The sequence below is a fragment of the Melospiza georgiana genome, chromosome Z (assembly GCF_028018845.1).
Source record: "Melospiza georgiana isolate bMelGeo1 chromosome Z, bMelGeo1.pri, whole genome shotgun sequence".
Taxonomy (NCBI): Eukaryota; Metazoa; Chordata; class Aves; order Passeriformes; family Passerellidae; genus Melospiza; species Melospiza georgiana.
In genome coordinates, this window is record NC_080465.1 from 74,038,519 (window position 1) to 74,060,045 (window position 21,527).

General features: G+C 50.4%; 1 protein-coding gene across 2 annotated transcripts in view; it reads right to left on the minus strand.

Annotated features, from left to right (window-relative positions):
• Positions 1-21,527, minus strand: part of CNTFR (ciliary neurotrophic factor receptor) — a 199,912-nt gene that overhangs the window by 52,174 nt on the left and 126,211 nt on the right. For both annotated transcript variants that reach the window (XM_058043965.1, XM_058043966.1), the window contains exon 5: positions 1,968-2,198. In XM_058043965.1, coding sequence (XP_057899948.1) covers positions 1,968-2,198 — 231 coding nt within the window. The remainder of the gene's footprint in view (positions 1-1,967; positions 2,199-21,527) is intronic.

Below are 21,527 nucleotides of genomic sequence, written 5' to 3' on the forward strand. Positions count from 1 at the left end.
CAGCTGCAGCAGCAATGCTACCACAGGGCCATGCTGCAAACCTCCCACAAGTCACCCATCTCCACCTCCATCCCCAAACCCATCTCCATCCCCTGCCAGGATGCTCCCAAATCCACTCCTTTGCATGAATCCTCACACCTCCAGGGAATCAATCATTTCCAGCAGAGCCAGGACACTTAGGGTGGGGTGGGGAGGCAGGGGCTGGGGGTGCAGCGCTGGGAAGAGAAACCTCACAGAGAGCGTTAAATTAAAATCCAGACAGTTAAATTAATTACCACTAAAAGCGTCTCACCTGATTAGTTCCTTGCACAGTTAATTGTGTTAACAATGCCAGACACTTGTTTATTTATTTGTCACCCTCTCTCTGGAGGCTGGTGGCCCCAGCAGTGTCCAACTGGGCTTCTCAGCTGTCCCAGTGCTCAGGGGGCTGTGATTCTCCAGCAAATGGGAACACACAGTAATAGGGAAGACAGGATTTGGGCTCTAACGCTGAGCAATTCCCACGGGTCCCTGAGCGGATTGACAGGGATTACCATTAGCGAGGTGCTTAGCAGATGGAGGAGCCATTGCAAAATCACAGCGATGCCACAGCTGCAGAGGAGGTGGTTGGAGGCTGTGGAAGTCTCCCCACTCCCCTTGTTTCCTGCAGGCCTGGGCTGCAGCCCTCTGTGCACTGGCACAGCCTGGGACCTCTCCCCAGATGGGATCTGGTGAGCACATGCCCAAGCAGAGGAACTGCACAACCTCCTTGTGCTGCTGCCTGCACTGGGCCCAGCTCCTGCCTTTTCTGGCTCTGACCCAGCTGTGAACACCTCCTGAGCACAGTGCAGATAAAAAGGCCCTGACTCATTTGTTGGGTAGTGGCAGTGGCCTTTTTGTCTGCCATGCTCCCAGCCCCCACTCCTGCTCACTCGTGTAAACCCTGCCCTGTGCTGACTGCTTCCCCTCATCTGCTCCTCACATTGCCTTACCAGCTCCTTCCAGCATCCCTTCTCCTTGGCCCAGACACCAGGATCCATCCCACACATCCTTAAATGAATTGTACACTGCAGAGCACCTCTAAAATTCAAATCTCTAGGTGCAGTGAACCTCATGCTTTATCTTCAGGGCTTACACAGACCCTCCTGTGACCCTCTGTCCCTGGAGCATGGCCTAGGATGGAAACATCACCCTGGCTCTGATACCAGTGCAGAAGGTGAGATAAGGAGTAGAGGAAGACTCTGCTGTGTCTTCCAAACCTGGGAACATACAGCCACCTACACGACACATCCCTGGATGGCGGGGTTCCCAGCTGGGAATCACAGTTACCATCCCACAGCCAGCCAAGCCGGCTGGTGCTCCCAGACACCCACGGCTGCCAGTTGCACACGCCGTGCTGCAAAACACACAGTTGCTATCAGCTGTACAAACACAGCAGCCCTCAAAACACACAGCTGCTATCAGCTTTCAGCATCATGTGAAATACAGCACAACTCTTATCTCCCCTGCTGAGGCCCGGGAATCAGCGCATCCCGTGCTGGAGATATGCAAAATGCCGGGGAACGAGCAGCTGTCCTCCAGCACACCTGTGCACCCAGGATCCTGCAACACCTTTGTGCTGCTCCTGTGAAACAACTACACTGCTGTAATCCTGGCCAGGGCTTCCCCTGGCTGACTGCAATCCTGTCCAATAGCTCTTTCTACCTACAGAGATGGCTGATGTGTAACAGGGCTAGAGGAAGAAGCTACATCCCTTCTCAAATTATTCCTGAGGCATCATTTAACCTGCTAGCTTTGATCCAAAGCTTGGGGCAGAGTGGCTGATTCCAAATGGGATTAGCATGCCATGAGGACCTCATACAGCAGTGTGCAGCAGACAACCCTATGTATGGAAGGTAGAGGGGCTGAGATGGTAGGAGCGGGGGCTGTGGAGACTCTGTATGGGAGCAGAGACTGTCCCCCTCAATGTGGCATGCTGGGGTACTCACTTCCCACCCTCAGGTTGGTCTGGTATTTGAGGTGCCAGGAGGAGCCCTCGTAGCAGGAGTACTGGCCGCTCTGGGACAGGTCCACGTTCTTGAGGACCAGGTAGGAGCCGTTCAGGTGGGACTCGTCGATGTCGGTGCCGTTGGCTGTCCAGGTCACGGCTGCGTCCCAGTCCATGGAGCCACATTTCATGGTCACGTCTGCACCTACCCGCTCGTACTGGGTGTGGCTCTCTGTGGGAAGGAAAAGGGGAAAAACAGGTGAGCTCAGAGCCCCTCAGAACAGTTGCCTTGCGGATAAGATCTTACCTTCTTGTCTGGGAGGTAAAGAGAAGGACTGGGGTGTGGACTGACACTTTGCTGGTGGACAGGGAAGCCCAAGTACTGCTCCTGACCCCAGCCATGATTTATTTTAGACCAGCTGACAAATACCAGAGGATCAGCGACCACCTCCACCCACAGAATGGCTTCCTCTCACCTTTGTTATGGTGAACACATGTCAGGGCTGCATGTATGGCTCACCAGCCAAACACCCAAACACCCCCCAGCATGGCCAGACACACAAGGCATTGCCAGTCGTGTGTCCAGGTGACTTGTTGCAGGACACAAACCAAACACATGTGTCAGAAACTCCCAGCAGAGAGATCACACAGCCTTAGGACTTGTCACCAGCAAAATCCATGTATTTACTAATGCAGATGGGAAGCAGGTAATTCTCCTTGCAATTCCCTATCCAGTAAACCAGGCAGGATGATTGCAAACTAACTGTGCTATGCTGTGGAAAGGCACAGCTGCTTGGTGCATGCAGCGCTGTTTGTCTCCTGTCTGGGTTTTCTTCTCTTTCCACAATAACATGATGCTTGCTGAGCTGTTTGATGTAACAGAGTGGGGCAACACAGCTCATTGGGCACCAGCTGCCTAATTGAATTTTCTCAGGGTTTCTGGACAGGAGAGCTGGAGCTGACATTCATTAATGATCCTTAGCAACTGAATATTTCCTGTGTTGCTACACTTGGCTGTGCTGAGCTCTGTGTGGCAGGGATAAAACCACGTGAGTGCGTGTGCGTGACACAGGGTGAAGCAGGATGGGAGGATGAATGGGGATGAGGTTCCTTCAAGGCTTCATCAAGCCTTTGTGCACAGACAAGGGTGGTTCACTTCTCAGAATTCTCCTGGGCTTCAAAATCACATTTGACAAGGTGCCTTCCAAGGAAACTAAGCAGCCCTGACACATGGGGAAAGTCCTTGTGAGGATTTATAGCAGCTAAAGTCACAAGGCCAAAGGTGAAAACAAGCTGTCAAATGTAGCAGCAGAAGATGTCACTGCTGAAGTCTGATGGAGATCTGAGCTGGATCAGATCTGCCCAGCACCCTCGTAACTCACAGGTAGAAGGGGTCAGGGCAGAGAGAAGACAGAGCGCTGCTGGGGCTGTCAGGGCAGCCAAAGCCCAGCTGGGCTCCAAAGTGCTGCAGGAGGACACCGTGGTACAGACCACCAGGCAGTAACCCTGTGCTGATTAATGCACAGTGGAATGCATGCAGCCTTCCTTCCCTACACACTCATGGTTTCAAATGTGCCACAGCCTCCACGGGAACCCACCCTGGAGTCATCACGCTCCCCTCCCTGAGAACATCAGCTCAGCGGTGACTAAGAACCCAAACCCAAAATGGAAAGCATTGTTACTCAAAAGCCATGAAGAAACCTGTCCCCATGCTATTATGAGCACAGCATCCCTGAAAGCAGGGCAAAGGAAGGAAACAAGAACAGCTAAGGCTTGAAACAGATTCCATGTGAAGTTGGTTTAGTAGACTAACCCTTCATCCATAAAAGGGAACAACCAAGCAAAGATGTGACAGACACCTTAGCAATGACAAGTGACATGAAGAGGACAAATAGAGAAGGACTGCTTGCTCTTTCTCCTAATAAAATAAGGGGGAGCAAGACAAGCAGTAGAAAGTGGTCTTTTTCTTTTGCACGAATTGTGATTAAATTACAGAAATCTATATCCATCAGATGCTGTTGATGTCAACATAGGAGGGGGGAACAGTGCGTAAATGAATTCACAGCAAAAGATGACCTAAAACACCGAGCTGCCCAGTGAGCCTTGGGAGATTGCAAGCAGCTGATAGTGGAGACAGATGGGATAAGCACCTCCAAGGCTTCTCCTTTTTTTCCTCCCTCTCCAGACATCAGCTCCTGGGTCCCACTGGTAGGTGGGACCACATGGATATGATCCAGCATTCCTCGTGCCTAAGGCCACATCCTGATCCCATCTGCAAGGCTGGCTCTGGAGGAATGTCTGGCAGGTCTCAGCCATCCTGCAGATGGTCTGTCAGGACACCTGCTTCTGACAGGAATAGTGCACCTTTGGGGATGTTATCCCTAAAGGAAACACCAAAAGGGAAAGGGGGTGCTAAGGACAAGGAAAAACTGGTTTGTTGTGAGTAAGTTGCTGGTGGGATGCCCTAGTACAATTTCTGACACAAGCCAAGGATGGAAAACCTTTGGGAAACTATGCTGACCAGAAAAATATGTTTCAAGGGTCCTAAAAAAGCTGGGAGAATGTACTGACAGGCAGAAAGAGTGGAGAACAACTAAGATGAAGCATCTGTGTGAGGAGGGATAGCTGGAACAGGACCAGATACATAGACAGATAGGCAGAAGTGGAAAAAGACAGTGGATGGATGAATGTGTGTAACCACAGACAGATGAACAGCAGGCAGGATGGGCACAGATGGAATGGGGAAAAGGAGGCATGGAAGGACAGTGAGTGTGAGTGGTGTTGGGTGGATGGCTGGCTACTTGAATGGCTCTGGATGTGGATGGATGGTTGGATGATGAATGGATGGACAGCCAGATGATTAGGCACAAGTGTGGATAGACAAACACAGATACCAGAGTTTCAGTAAGAATTCAAGCACCTTACTCAAGTTCTCTAATTTCTTCGAGTGATAAGGTAAAGAGGTTTTGTCTTCCCATTTCCTGTTGGCTCACAGGACAATTGACTATCCTGTCCTTACACTTGGAATTCTGCTTATCAGAGACACTGGAGCTCTGACACCCACCACTGCACCACCCACCAGCCTTGCACAGAGAAAGGCTCAGTGCAGTGATGGATCCACAGACCTGCCACCCTTGCCTGGCTCCTGCCTGCCTGGTGCTTATTTCCAGAGAAGGATTGAGATGGGGGAAAGCTCTGGGATGCTCAGCTCTGCCTCTCAGACTGAGGTTGAGAGCTTGTCTGTAGCTAGTGGCTGAAGGACTAAGTTGGGAAGGAAAAAAGTCACCTTGAGTTATTTCCTTAAACACAGTACAAACACACTGGCATTCATCCAGAAGGGCTCAGGGAGCCATTCCTGGAAGACAGGTCTTTGAAAGCAATGCTCCTTTCCAAGGCAATGATTTAAGGTTCCTGATGAAGGAGAAACCCAAAACACAGCTTCAGAGGAGGCATTTCTTCCAGCAGCGTTTGCTGAGGATCCTACTGGGCAGACACAAGTTCTCATATCCTCCCTTGTCCCATGCCAGTTGTGGGAGTTGGGTGGGACAGTGACATCAGATGTGTGGCAGCCTCTTTGGGAAGGGGCACCATGGGGACAGCTTCCCTGGAATGCTGGAGAAGCCTGCAGCTCTGCTGTAGGATGGGGATGAGCAGACGTGACCAGAGCTCTGCTGGGATCCTGAACTTTCTGCAGGCTAGGAGAGAACCCAGAGCTCCACAGCTCCCTTGAACAGGGAGGGAGGGGAGGTTTGTCCACACTCCTGGTCACCGTGTCACTCACTGGTAACCCATGGGGTCAATGACCACAATGGTGCCTGTCCTGCAGGGCCAGCCCTTTTGGATGGACATCAGCTGGTGACAGGAGTGTCCTGGTGGAAGATTCTAGCTGGACATGGAGGATAATTTATTCTCCTTGAGGGTAACACAGCACTGGGAAAGGTACCCACAGAGAGAGAAGGGGATTCTCATCCATGGAGTTTGTCAGTGCTCTGCTGACAAAGCCACAGCTGATCTGGTCTTCTGCTGAGGACAGAGCTTTTCCAAGTGGGGCACTGGACTAGACACTTCCAAAGACTCCTTCCCAGTAACAAGGATGTGATCACTGGCTAGAACTGACACCTCAAAATGCAGCCCTGCCCTGTGCCTGCACCACCCTGCTTCTCCAAAGCATGCTGCCTTTGGGTCAAGTGATATCACAAGGCTGTGATGTCATCATAGAGGGGCTGCACCCCAACCACCAACATGCCTCAGCATCCAATCCCACCAAAGGCCACATCCCCTGCCAGGCACAGCACACCTGCCAGGCACAGCATGAAGTCCCACATCTAGAAAGGCGCCATGGTGATGCACAATGGGAGAAATTACAGCTTTACCCACATCTCTGCAAAATTGCAGTGGAGGGAAGATGGGAATAAACATCAGAGCTTCTAGCTGTGGCATAAACATACACATTCTAGTAATGAAGCTGGGGGAGCTTGGTGAAATGAGCTGTGAGCTGCTTTGCTGCACTAGCAACGATGAGTGGCAGCTTGATAGGTCCTGCAACTGCAACAGGGACCAACAGGACAGCAGACAGCAATCCAGCAGAGAGATGTGGAGAGAAAATGAGACAAAGCAGCCAAGACATGGGGCCCATGGTAAAATATTCTATGCTTCCCAAACCCATCCAGCTGGAAATCCAACAGAAACCTCATCCTCCTTTTCCTCCTTCATGAAATCTTGACATACATAGAAACTGGAAGGGCAACAGCACAAGGAAATCCTGCAAAAAGGTGAGCACTGCCCTGGCACGCACTGTGCTAGGAACAAGCAGAACTCCTCTCGGCACCTTCCATCTCCACTCCTGTGCCTTTGCTCCAGCTGAGGCTCCCACCCAGCCAGCATGGGCAGCTGCCAGGCATGGCAGGAATGCTGCTGGGCACTGGCATGTGTGGAGCCACAGACTGGCACTGCGGGTCTGTGCCCACACGCCTGAGGGGTCACTGGAACAGCAAGCAGAGGAAGTGGAGAGGACAGTTTGCATTCCTGGCACCAGAGCTCACCACAGCCCTTTAATGGGGGTCTTTCAGCCAGGGCCTGTGGCAAGACAACATCCAGCAGGCACACACAGGGCCAAAACCACCCTCGCTGTCACAGCGATTTGCAGGCAGACCGGGACAAATATTCCCTCTGAGCCGAAATGCACTGCAGGCTTGTGGCTTGAGTAAGCACAGAATGAGAAAAAGAAAGGCATTGTAGCATTTCTGGGGAGAGGGAAGAGCACCCTGCAGGTTCCACAGCCCCTGGCTCTGCCCTTCTTTTGCAGATGGTGAAACCAGCACAGTGAGAAAGGCCAAGTGCCCACGTTCTCTGACAGGACATGGAGCACTTCTGCAGTGGGACAGAGCACTACATACATGTCCTTGGACAGAGGCCTTCACATCACCCCACTGGCCTTCGCATGTCCCTCCCACAGCTGAGAAACCAGCCACAAATAATTGTCTCAGCAGCTAGTTATCTGTCTGTGTACAGAATAAATTACACATTTAATATTTACACAGTGCCCAGACTATGGCCACGAGCTTTCCAAGCATATAAACCAGAAGGGTCTTTCATTCCTCAACTTCCCATGATAAATGAGATGAATCAGCCCACGGAGGAGAGGAGCCCCAGAGGATGGAGAGGGCAAGGGGACAGAGAGGTGTCCTGACCAGCCTCTGTGGGAGGATGTTCCTAGCCTGCTCCAGCCATAGGACAGGGTAGTGGCACAATCCTATGGCCTCTCCCTTGCCCACTGGCCTGAGCAGCACCAGCTGTGTCCAAGGAATGCCAGTGGCTTCACTCCCCTGTGCAGTCTGACAGCCCCTGAAGCCTGCCCTTCTTGAGATGAAGCAGCCCCTGGCCATGGAGGGGATTTCCTGACCCCAGCTTCCCGAAGCACACCCCAATCTTGATCTCACATCTATTCCCTGTGATGTCACTTGGACTTTGCAGAGCTTTTCTTGCCAGCAGAAATCTTCTTTCAACTAGAAGAAATTTCATGCTTAAGGAGGCACTTCTTCCACAAGTGATTTAAAACTGGATATATCTTTGTAAGGAAACAAGCATAATTAAGTATCATCGATGTAGCCAAAGATATGGACTGCTTCAAGTTAATTTTGTCCATTAATGAGGAGTTGCAGAAAGCAGAGACCACATTTGTTTGCTCTACTTTGGTAAATCCCTGGTGTCAGCAGCTTTGCTCTTGACAAGAAAAAATAATTAGAAAGAAACTTTAATTAAGAGATAACAGATGGGTGCTAAAGGACTTCTACTCAATCACACCACGATAGCCTGGAAGCAGACCTTGGTTTGCTTCAGGACTGTTGTGAAGGAGGGACTTGACCCCTCTGACATGCTTGGCTCAGGGCAGGATCCAGGGCAGGAAAACCTCTTCCCTCAGCCTGGATGTGACAACAAAACATCCTCCTGTGGGCATTGGCAAAGCCCTGATGCTCCTGCAGAAGTTCTGCTCCAGCTCTGCACCAGCCTCCCCTTTTGCCTCCCTCTGAAGCTGCCCCCAAACCCAGCTGGGGATGTCTATGGTGGGGTGACAAGGGCCTTCTTGGCCCTTCTAGCTGCTCAGCTGCACAAGGCTGGTGCCTCTCCCATGAGCCTTAATGCTCTGAGGATGAGGGGACACTTTTACCATCAAATGTTCCATTGTCACAAACGATAGTCCAACCCATGGGTTCCCTCCCGGACTTGATGGTCCAGCAGTGGGGAGGTGTGATGCCTGCCCTGCCATGAGCTTGACATGCCACTGCCCAGGCCAAGCTCCAGGTGACAGGAGCAGACAGGATGGCAGCACCATCAGGATGGCGTCACCTGCATCACTCATGCACAGGGGCCAGCCAGGCTGTGCAGAGGCAGAGAGTCAGCACCCTCCTGGCGAGAAAACACAGTGCTAAACCCAGCAGGAAACCACAGAACAGAGACCCACTCCTGCAAGCAGACGACACACACGCTCAAGTGAGGGCCAAGTCCTTGCTGCAGCGCTGGCTCAGCCCATGGGATGCAGCAGCTCCCCATGTGTTTTGGGCTGCTGGCCAGTGGGGAGCCCTGGCTGGCAGAGACTGTAGGAGGATGAGGAATGGTGCCTTAGCAGACAAGTAACTCAAGTGTCATTTTTCTGCTTGTATCATATCATCAGACTGGCTGAATCAACAGCTTTGGTCTGGTCTGAGTGGGATCTCACCAGGGGAGAGGGTGTTCTCTCTGTGCCTAATTATGTCTGTGTCTTGTCCTGGTACTGCTGCCTTTTCATCACACCCATGTCGGGACAGAGCTTCTCTAGCAGCTCTCTAGACCTGCCAAATCACATCAGCCCAGAGCTGCACACTGGCAGTGCTCCTGGCTGCAGGCCAGAAGGGCTCTGTGTCAGAGGCAGCCTTGTTTTCCTGCACACCATCAAGCTCCGCTCTCGCTGGGAGTAGCAGGAGCTGTACAGTGATGTGGTGTCCCAAGCATAACTTAACCCTGGTCACAGGGGTCAAGCAAAACTGAGAACAGCAACCAAATCCATCCTGCCTCTCTAAGAGAGTGTCCTCAGCCATGCATGGGCAGGAGAGCACAAAGAAGCTCTCCTTTCCCATGGATTCAGGGTAGGAGTGAGCTCTGTCCGAGGATGCTAAAGCTGGTGCGCACCCATCTGCAATCGTTGGTACCTCTATCCTGGATCACATTGTGTTGACACAGCTGGGACCAGGAGCAGATGCTGCTACTTCTGCTTCTCTGTCTCAGCAGCTCTACAGCAGAGAGGTCTTGATTCTTTTGGACTGGTGATCTTGGCTTTTTAGTTTTTTTCCACAGGAGGCTTTGGTCTTGCTTCCCAAGAGGGGACCTGAGTTCATGTGTTGACCCGTTTCCTATAAGGTCTTGATAAGGTCATCACTTGGATGTCTGTCCCAGCTCTGCTGGTCTCTGGGACTCTGAGTGCTCTCCTTGCTGCAACTGGCTGAGCTGTGACACCGTTTTCATCCCAAGGCAAGGCTGGATGGGACCTTGCCCACTTGGCCTCCTTGCGGAGTCAGCTTGAGATGACTCATCCTGAGGAAGTGCAGTTGCTTGGCAAAGCAGCAACTCCTCCAGTTCCCTGTACTTCATCAGGCTGCCCCAGCATGTGGGGAGGTACGGAGGGAAAGGTGCTGCAACACCAGAGGGAATGGCACTAAGGGGAACCAGCACACAGCAGGAAAATCCCACCAATATCCTCCAAGCTTGGCTCACTTGAGCCTTCAACCTTCACTGCCAAATGACTGGTGCTAACACCATGGATGAATTAGAGGCTTGTTTTTTGGTCCTGCTTTTTCATGCAGACAGGACAAATAACTCTAAGCCACAGAAGAGTGCTTAGATCAGGCTTTTCAATGCTGTTTAGGGGGAAATCAATACAATTCAGAATTAGGTGCCCAAATCAGGGCCGTAAACACAAGAAGAGCTCATTGTGGTCCAGCAACAGCGTGAAGATGACTGTATTTACTGAGGTTTGAGGAGGGGGAGGTGGGGGCAGAGCTGGATAGAGACACAGGGGTGCCTCACTCCCTGCTGACCTCAGCCTGCCTTTCCAGCCCTGTGCACAGTGCACACCTCCCCATCGCTGTTTGCCAATGCCCACACGCACGCCCTCAAACAGCAGCCTAGCTCCACTCAAATACACCGGGAGCGACTGCTATTTGTGCACATAACAACCCAGCTCCCGTCTCACCCCACTCAGGGCTGCGGATTAGCATCAGGCATTGTGCAATGTTTTTTTATTAGCACAGAATTATGGAAGTCAGAGGCGTAAAAGACCTGTTGGGTCCCACTCAGTCCATCCTCCTTCTGCCAAGACAGTATTGGTCCCTGCAGCATATTTACTATTTCTCCAGTCTAATTTTACATACTGTACAATCTGTGCTGTGCCAAGTTACGATCCCTGTGTGAGAAGCAGAGCTCTCAATTTCCAGGCTCTTGGGTGTGTAAAATCACAACCGCGATGCTAAATTAACTTTTTTTCCCCTTGCATTTAATCATTTAATAGCTCTAAAATTCAGCCCCTCAGGCTCTTTCTGTCTGTCTGTTGGCTTGGGTTCTGCCTGCTGTAGGCCAGTGGCTTTCCCTTACAGATGTAATGCTCACGCCCCTGGGTGGATCGGCAGCAGCTGGGCTTGAAGCTGGGGTAACTACAACTTAACACATGAACTTCTGTGCCTGAGGATGGAAAAACTCCTCTGCTTTTTTAATCACAGGTACTCAGGGTTCATCCTCCTCATTATTGCTCAGCCTCACAATGAGGAGGCAAAGAGTGCACTGCACACAGGGACAGAACTCAAAAGCATCACCGAAGCTGGACTGAGAAATCCAAACAGGGGTGCAGCCTATAGCACCAAGACGTGGGGGACAGGGCATTCCCTGGGGCTCCCAACAAAAGCACCACAACTTTTCTCTCCACCTGTACATCCACTGAAGGTTACACCACAGGGCTTGTTTCTTCTCAAAAGAGAGATTTCTTTCCCCTGCCCCAACACCAAGATTTTCTTTGTGCATGTGGGTACAGAATAGCAGGGGAACTGTGCCAGGGCAGCACAATGAAGAGAGTGAGAAGAACGGACACTGATAAAATGGGAACCATTTTCCCAAGTTTGGGGGTTTTTTTGACCCAGTCACCATCATTCCTCCAAGTAACACCTACATATCTGGAGTCAGGTGCTGTGTCAAAACAGTATTAAAAATAAGGCACTCATCTTCTCTCCCCTGTAGGGGCTGCATTAAGAACTAAGACAACGGTCAGGAATTGCGTTGGTAGTAACAAGATACTACATTCCCATTTGATGCCTTTCACTCTGAAGGATCCTCAAGCAAAGCCAAGCCTGGAAAGGATCACCTGCATGCTCTGAGCTGTGTGACAGCCAGCAGAGCTGCAGCCCACCCATCACACAGAGCATCTGCTGGGGGCAAAGATGGGCACATATCAGAGCCATGGCACGCTGGGAAGAGTAACTTACACCAGAGACACAAAATAAATTGCAGAGTGTAGCTAATGGGCTAATGGAGCACTACAGACTACACAACAGGAGCCCAGGACAGAGCTCCTGGATCTCGAGCAGAGCTTGGAGACAGACTCCAGCTCGGGGCTGAATCAGGCTGGAAAGTGTATCTGGACAATGGAGATCATGACTGCAGGATTGTAGTCCCCAAATGGTTTCTGAGCTCCTCTTGGGGGTTAGCATTATTCAGAAGCCCCATAAATCCACAGGCTATGTGAGTATTTACAAATTACTCTGCAGTCAGAGAATTATCGAAGGTGGCAGTGTCTTTTGGATTTGTCTCTGAGCAGGCAGGAGAGACAGGGTTTTCTGCACACTGTGTGGAAGATCCCAGAAGCAAGAAGGAAATCCATGAGAGAGCAGGGGACTGAAGTGCTCAGTGCTTTGGGGCAGACAGAGCCCTTGCATGCCTTCCAGTGCAGATCACAGGACCTTGGAATGGGTTGGAAGGGACCTCTGAAGATCATTAGCCCAACAGATGTGCACATATCACAGAATCACAGATTGGATACATCCCGTTTGCATCTATCTGCAAGGCACAGTGCAGAAGCTCAGAGGAGATCACACCAACTCAGGACAGAGAAGCTTAAGATGAGGCCAGTGAGCCAGGAGCTTTCAGCAGGGCTGGTCTCATTCTCAGCAGCAGCACAGAGTGCTTTCAGAGGACTGAGCATGCAACTCCTTGCGCACTTGTTAACTGAGCCAGTTCCTGCCTGGCCCTGCTCCCTGATTGGTGCCCTAAGCACCAATGTCCAGGACCCTTTCCAAAACCTGTGAAGAAAGTGCTCTTCATTAAGCAGCTGAGCATTTCCAAAGCAACTCACACTGGCTGGCTGGTGGCCTCATCACACAGAACCCTCATGGCTTCATCATGCAGAGCCCCATAAACATGCTGCAATTTCTATTTGATATTTGAGGCCTCTCTGCTTCTAGAAATACATTCTCCTTCTCCCCCTCCCTCTCCTCCTCTTTGACACAGCCTTTTCCTGACTGTCTGCCCACAGCTTTCCCTTTCCATACCACTTTTGTTGCCATCCATCTGACTAAAGCAGAGAGCAGCGCTGCTTTTGGGAGCCCAGTCTGCCTTTCAGAGCATCTCCTAACCTCCAATTACTGATCCTGCCAGGTCAGAGAGTCTTCAGTTTGGCGCAGGTTTTTTTATTGCCTTTGCTGGGGATAATAAGCAAATGTTAGTTCAGGAGCAGACATTCATTCTTGAACCAATTGTGCATTATTTCCTAAATTTCAGTGTTTAAAAGCTATAAGTGTTTTACTGCAAAACAACAGCTAAAAGGCCAATTATGTTTCATTGACTGAAATACAAGTAAGTGTGCCCTGTTCTCTGGAGAGCTCTTGGGTTTGAAGCAGAAGATTTTAGGGAGGCATGTTTTCTGAAAGTAAGACTATTCAGAAGCTTGCCATATCCAGAGCCCCAGTCATCTGAAGGCAGCACTGAATTACAACTATTATTAGCACAAGAGATACTTGAAATCTGGAATTTCTGTAAAACGTTTTGAATTCAGGTTCTGAAGCATTTAAAGGACTTGAGAAAATATCTTTGGCTCCAAGTCAGCAAAGCACTTAGGCAAGGCCTTAACTTTGAGCATGTGTTTAAGTACCTTGCTGACTTGGGGCTTTTAACCCTGGCGAAAAGAAATCAAAGAGGAAACAAAAGCCAAGGAAAAAAACTCTGGTGTACATAGAAATCTCCAGACAAGCCAAAATAATAGAGGAATCTCCTCTGGAAAGTAAGAAAACAAAAAAATAATAGTGACTTGCTTTAAAATTAAACACTGGAGGAAGCTTTCTGGAGGAGGGCAGAGAAAGACTCCCAGAACAAATGGAGTATTTCAATGTAGCCTAACACCAGCTTCACTCTCCAGCCTCTTCAGCATTCAGAAATTATTTATTGCTGAAAAAAAACATCCCAAACCAAACCCAAAACCTGCTTCCTCCTCCCATTTCCAGACGAAGTGCAATGGGAGAGAGAAAAATCTTGGCTTCGGCAGTGAAAAAAACATCTCTGAAATGAGTCGGCTGTGAGAGACTGGAAATGAGTCGGCTGTGAGAGACTGTCTCCATCAGGAACAGGATAAGGGATGAGGGACTGAAGGGTAGTAATGAGGAGGAGGAAATTGCCCAGAGGCAGAAGCCTGCAAACAACCACATGCTCTGCCTGTGAGGGGGGTCACCAGAAAGTCCTTAAGGAGAGAAAATCAGTGCAAATCTATGCACACACGCACGGAAAGCAGCTACAAGCAGCAAGCCGCGCTTCCCCCACCTCCAGCTTGAGGTTACCGAGAGAAAAACTGGAGCACAGCAATAAGAGCATCCCCTGCAGCCCACCCAGGACGAGCGGCTGCAGACAGCACCAGGAGCGGGAATAGGCCAGAGGAGATTCCCCCTGCTGCCCCAGGATCCCAGGCTTGCAGCCCCTCCACAGCTCTGGCACGGCCAGGGCAGGCTCAGGGTGCTGCAAAGTTGAAAATGCTGCTCTGCCTCCACCAGGGCAACAGCCAAAATTTACAAATAACCTCTGTTGAAGAGGAAAAAACCCCACCAAAACAGCCAAGTTCCTTCCTTCAGAAGGAAACCATAGATTTTCATGTGTTTTAGGGGTTTTTTTCAAAATTTCTATACTGAGTGGTACAAAAGGGTTTGCAAAACATTTGGTTTTTTAAGGGGGAAGGGGGTGTCAATTCAAAGTGAAAAACCGAACCATTTCTGAAAAACACCCAAAAAGACAAACTGCGGACAAAAGACAAACTTTCTTTCAACTACACTTCATCTCTTTTTTATCTCCCCTGACAGAGAAATACGATTTTGTAAAACATGTGGATGTTGATGGGACTTAACGTCCAACAGAAAACTGCTCCCGAGGATCCTCCCCATCAGTTTTGCCCCGCACAGATTGGCAGCCAGTGCTTTACTCCCTGATGGAGATGCCCCTCATGGGAAGCACAGGATTCCAGCACAGGGGATGGAGGCAGCTCTTCCTCAGCACTCACACCATCACAGTGCCTGCAGCCCCCTGGGGATGGCCACCCTGTCATCCACTGGTTGGTGCTGGCACCCAGCAAGATACAGCTCCTGCCACAAGCATCTGACAACTGAGTGAGACAAATGAGGAGAACACCATTCTCCCTGTCTTACACACGGAGAAGAAGTCCCCAAAGCAGATAAAATGACTGGCCCAGGAGAGATGTTTTCATCAGAGCTAGGCTCTGGTTTTCCTCCTTCCCTGTGATCCTACAACACCTGGTACATTGACACCAGGGTTTGGTCAGGCTGTCCTGACCCTGCTGAAATACAAAACCACAAAGTGCTGAATTAACTTCAGCTGGTGCCTTTTTCTCCACCTGTGACCCCTGTATGGCCCTCGGGATGCCAGCACTTGGGCAGTGCAGGGATGCAGACTGTGGGGCTGTGAAACGGCTGCTGCTCTGCACACCAGTGACTCCCTGTGAGGCACCAAAGCAAAAACCTTCCATAAATACTGGTTACACTAAAAAACTCCCCGGGGCTAAGCAAGTTAAGAAAAATGGTGCAAACTCACTGGAGGAAGGAAAACACAATTAAATCACCCAACAGCCCGTACCCACTAATCCCTTCTGCTACCAGGCTTGACTCGAAGGTCTCTGCCTGCTGACATGCACTTCCCACCCCTCACCCAGCCCTGGCACTGCTTTTCCAGAACCCTGGCAAGGCGTCTGTGCACACATGTTATGTGAAAGGAAGACCCCCACAGTCCCAGCTGGCAGCACACAGTCCCAGCCCAGCACACTGTGGGGCTATGGGCTGTGCAGGGACAAGCCTGGGTGTTGGGGAAGATGAAACAGGAAAGCCTTATAAATATGATTGTCTGGCAAAAGATTTTGAGAATATAGAAACTATAAGCGAGATGGAAATGAAAGCAAGCTTTGAGATCCCTCAGTTACTGAACAACTGGAAAACAATGGTGTGGCCCGGCTGAAGGCAATCCCCTTTTGATGAAACAACACCCTCTGCTTACAGACAGGCCCAAGGGTCAGAGCAGACCCTGCCAGCTTGGCAGAAGGGGTCCAAAGAGGAGTTTTTAGAGTTTAAAATGTAACACAGTATGGTGATGTTATGATTCCTATAGGCTGTATGGAAATACTATAGGATTTGTACATTGTACTAGATTGGTTAGTGAGAATCAGAATATTCAACACAGAAGCAGTTGTAATGGGAACCTCGCTCTCTTGCCCTTTTATGCTCTTACATTTTTTACTCCCTTATGCTTTTACCCTCTTACTCTCTCACCCTCTCATCCTCTCTATCCCTCTCTTCTCTCGGGCCTGCTCTGAGCTGTGGCTGGCAGCTCCCAGCAGGGCCCTGCACCCAGGCCCTTTGCAATAAACCACAAGCTCCATGACCTGGCTGCAGGAATCCCTCATCTTCGTCTGTCCCGACCGTCCCACCCCCTGACGCTCCTACACCTGGGAGCTGCTGCTGCCCCATGCCACAGCACAAATTAAAGGCACTGAATGTTTTCAGGAGGGTTCAATATTCACCAGGCTGGGAGACACCTCTGCAACACCAGGTAAGAGCAATAAAGGAGCTGTGAGTGCTCATGGTGGCTCTTGCTGTGAGGTTCTTCATTCTGGAGCTGTGATTTAGGGCAGGATGAAGAATGTGGAGGGATTAAATCTGTCTACCTAAATCCTGAAGTATTCCTTCTGGGTTTGCATCCCAAAGTCCTTCTCATAGATCAATAGAAGGATGCTCTGGAGCTGCCAAGAATAAAATTGCAAAAATATGGGGAAAGAAATGCATCATGGATACAAAAGCCCACAGACTTAGAGAGCTCAGTGCAATAGTGCAATTTCTGGATTTGCCCAGATTACAGAGTGAGTGGGTTCAATGGCATAGAAGCAGGGGCTGTCCACGGGGTATCTTGTTCAGATGGGGCAGGAACTCCCACTTTAAAGTCACTGACCCAGCCCTGCAACCTGCTCCAAATTTCCTGTCAGATAAGGCACATCCCCCTTCTTAAACAGCACTTCTTAGTAGCCCAGGGATGAAGTGACCTTGCTGCCATGCAAAAGACATGAAAAGCACCTTTCACAAGGCTGAGTCAAGCTAAGGCAATGTCAATCACCAGAAAACAAACAAATAACTAAATAAGTATTTTTAAAAATAAAAAAACAAGACATTTTAAAAACTCCTACCCTGCACAGACATATAGACAGATGTTTTCTCAAAAATGACAGCTTCCAAAGTCCTGTGTTGCTACTCTTCCCCCTGGGATTTTCCTTTCTGTCTACCATGCTGCCAACGCAGCAGCTAGGTAACTTTTGAAGAGCACCAACCAGCAGCGTGGAAATAGCTGCAGTGATTATATTGCAACACTTCACTGCTTCCCTGAGCTGCAGCTCCCTCCTCCACTGTTGGAAATATAATCAATGCTAATTAATTAAGGGCCAGAGCCTGCCAACCACAGTCACACCAACTTCAGCGCTGCTCCCTGAATATTCAGGGCTCACACTCCATAAAAGCGAGGATCAGCCTTCAGCAACTTGGGTTGAAAACAACAGAAACTCTGTTTGCAAACCAGGAGGGATGGACAGGCATGTCTGTGTCAGAGCTGAGAGCTGGAGGAGTCCTCTGAGCTGGGGCTGACCCTGGTGAGCTGCAGCTGTAAATCAGCAGTGAGGATCCTGCAGGCATCCCTGAAGGCTCTCTGCCAACAGAAACCATGGAGCTGGCACAGCTTTTACACCCAGCAAGGCTGAGAGGAGGGTGCTTGTCTGGGGCCAGAGACAGAGCACAAGCACCCTCCAAAACCAAGGAGGAGCAAAGCCCTTTGCCTTAGTGCCGAAAGTGATGTAGAGAGAGGAAGGCAAGGGCTAGGTGTTAATGGACAAAGATGGGAAGGCTTCTTGAGAGCAGAGGAGAGAGGGCAGAGTCCCAGGAGAATGAATGGACTTCAGTGGAGCACCAGTGGGAGCAGTACTGGAGCTCACTAGAAGGTGAGCCTGTGGCTGTGGTTCCTAACCCTGCCAAAAGGACTTCTGTGATGCTCTGAGAGTGAGGAGGCACCAGTGGGGAATCCCAGCTCCTGATCTGCCCCTCCACTATGCCACATTGAGGAAAGACACAATGTGTCTTTCCACCACAAAGGTAAAATTACTTTTCAAGCCTGCTGAGCACAGGAACTTGTGCCATGAATATGAGCACCAGGCTCCTGCCTTGCTGCATCCTATGGAATGCTACATGCCCTCCCCAACAACAGGAGCTCCAGTAAGGCTCAACAGCCTCCCACCACACCTCAGCAACATCACTGGATTGTCATCACTTTGCACCCAGCCTCTCCAGTTGTCCTGGCAGCTGGCACAGGTTGTGGCAGGTCTCCAGGCTCACAGTTGTCGCCAGTCATGGAGGCTTCCCATGGGAAATTGCAGGAGAGGACCAGACAGACAGGCCTTGGCTTCTGGATTTAACACACTCTCGCTCCCATGTGCCTCAGTTTCTCCCTTGCACAGCAACCAGTCAGCTGGAGCTACCACACCACAGCTCAGACAAGCCACGAACTCAGAGGAGTCCAACCTGCCAGGGCTCGTGGTTTGGCTGGAGTCAGAGGCTCTCTGTGACTCATCCTGCACAGTCTCAAGTTCATGGCTGTGGATAAGGATCCCTTTGAGAGCACTCCAGGCTCAATTTACACTCCCTCTAGGAGAGGATTTGTGCATAAACAATGCAGATGATGAGCAGAACTCAACCACCTGGTTGGAGAAGATCCTCACTTGGATGGATGGATGGATGGATGGATGGATGGATGGATGGATGGATGGATGGATGGATGGATGTGGGGCTGATGAGGATAAGCTCCCAGCAGTGGAGCCCTGTGTGTACGCTCTGCACCACCCCAGTCTTCAGCTGGTGATGCTGTTGTGAGTTTGCCTTCCTGCCACTCATATGCAAGGATGAGACCCTGATCCCTCTCTGGAGCTCTGTTACATCGTGAGGGATGCTTATCAACTTCCTTGCTTTTATTTCAGTTTGGATGCTGGAGGCACTGGGTGGCAGAGACCAGCTAGCATGGAGTGGACTTTTCTCCAGAGAACAGAAGTGCCCTTTGGAGGAGCAGGGCATCCATTCCCCACCACCTCTCTGTTATTCAGCAGCACACCCAAGGCCTGGACATCAGAAATGCATGCACTCGTGGGCACACCTCAAAACACCTCAGCAAATACAGCAGGAATCAGGCAAGATGGGCCACACGCTGCAGCCCTGCTTGTGCATCCCAGTTAATCCCTCAGTGTGATGGTGCCAGCTCTCCTCTGTCCACAAAGCACAGAGGTCTTGGCTGGCAGAAATCCCACAGGCTCCCCGCCTTGCAGGTCAATGTTTTCTAGCATCAGCTCTGTAGACCTCTGGCTGTTTTGCAAAGCTCCAGAATGGATAACTAAGAAGAGCCTGGCTACTGGCAAATGACTTAAATCTGCTAACACAGGTGTGCTCTGGGGGAAGTGCTGCAGGCTTTGCAAAACAAAAAAGCTAGGAAGGCCAAGTGTGTGGAACCTGGCATGAAAGGCACTACCTTTCTGTCAACTGCTGCACCCTGAGGTGAGGTTTTGCCCCATCCATGGGGAATTCTGAACTGAGAAGTGGATGTGTCTTGCCAGGGACGCTCCCTGCACACAGGTGCACACAACTGTGTCCGGAGAATATTCTATCTCCTTCCTCTTGTCTCTTCAGTAGAGACGAAGGCTGTTTTATCCCCGTGCTGTGAATCACACCCACAAATCCCTTTCCCCAGCACCAGCCTCCCCAGTGTTGGTCTAATCAAGGGAAGGCAGTGCAATAAGGCTCCAGACTGCTTGGCTTCAATTAGCACCCGCTAACAGCTGAGCCTGCATAGCAGTGTTTTCCAGCAAATTGTACACCAAGAGATCAATGGTTCATACAGGACTAATACTGCTGTAACCCCTCCTGCCTCCATCACTGTCAATTGCCTTGTGGTTTCACTTCACTTCTCCACCTGATGGGCCTTCCAGGAGCAACCACTACAAGGTGACACACATCGCTTTTCCCCTCTGTAACGAGCCTGCCACCGCCCCTCCTCAATCCCTCTTCTCTTTCTCCTCTTAATATGCCACAATTATATTGGCTTCTCTGCATGGATCCACCCCATTTAGTGCTGCCCAAGGTCACTTATCCTGAAAGACACTCGTTTCATCCACAACACAGACTGCACATCTTGCAAGTTGTTCTGTATACTTTTTAACACTCCAGCATCTCCAGGCCTGATTAGGAATCTGGTATTTCCCTTTCCACAGAAGGACAGTGTCTGCTCAGAGAGATTAACCCCGCCAAGAACTCTGATAACAGAGGTTTGTGGACATTGTGTCCCAGCATCTGCACTCTTGAAAATGCTTTATGGTATCTTTGCTCTGTTCCCACCCCAGAAAATCCCGAGGAAGCAGAAATGATGATGTTTGTGCTCAATGTCTTGCTGTGCCTGCATTCCCATTATCCAGGGCTTTGCTTGCTCCCAGATGTGTCACAGGTGGGCTGAAGATAGCAGCAGGTGATTCCATGCCCAACACTACAAATGGATGTTCAGGACCTGAATGTCTCAGCCTTCCCTGACTTTTTGGTCCTGGGTTCTGCCACACACAGCTACTGTGACCTGTCCTGGGGAGGATTGGTAGCACCCACTGCTGAGGTTGTGAGCTCCTAAAAGTGGTGCCCAGAGCTGCTGGTGCCACATTTTGCTCTTTGAGCTTGGCTGGAAAATGGCTTTGCAGTCTCAGAGCATCCAGACACTGGAAACTCTTCAAATGGGATAAATAATGAGCGTTACATTCAGTCCAAGTTCTGTTGGACACATGGGCTGGTGGGAGCAGGCTGCTCTGGAAATATGAGATATTTGGTTCACTGGGATGGCCACATGTGACTTACGAGGTGAGACCTTCCGAGCTTTTGGAAGCTAATTGAAGCCAAATCCCTGAAGCACTGAAGGTTTCCACTCCACCTGTCACAGTTTTATGCGATCTTCCATTTCTGCAAGCCTTTGAGATTGTAAGGAAAGAATTAGGATTGCTTTCCCCCTCACCAAAAGGAGCTCAGTGCTCGACAGGACACAGCTCTTCTTCAGCAGTCAGTGCTCACATAAAGAACGAGGTCCATGGCTATTCCCTCTCTGCTGGACTAAACCTCAGCTTCCTAAGGGCTGAAAATCTGTGTAAATGAGATTTTGGCTTCTGTCAGCCTTGGGGGGCTCCCAGCTACTGTGGCAATGCGTCCATTTACCACTACTGTCAGCAGAGGAAGCCATGCTCCTGCTCCATACAGCAGGACAATGCCATGCCAAGAGGAAATCCAAACCTTTCCTCACAGCCTCTCCCCAGCAAGCAGGCCTTGCTCAGCATTGGGTTTCAACAAGGATTTATTGGCAAGGACTCTCTGGCGTATGCAGGTGATCCACAAATTTAGTGCTGCCCTCTCTGCACAGCCACAGCCAGGCAGGTCCTGCCCCAGCCCCTGTG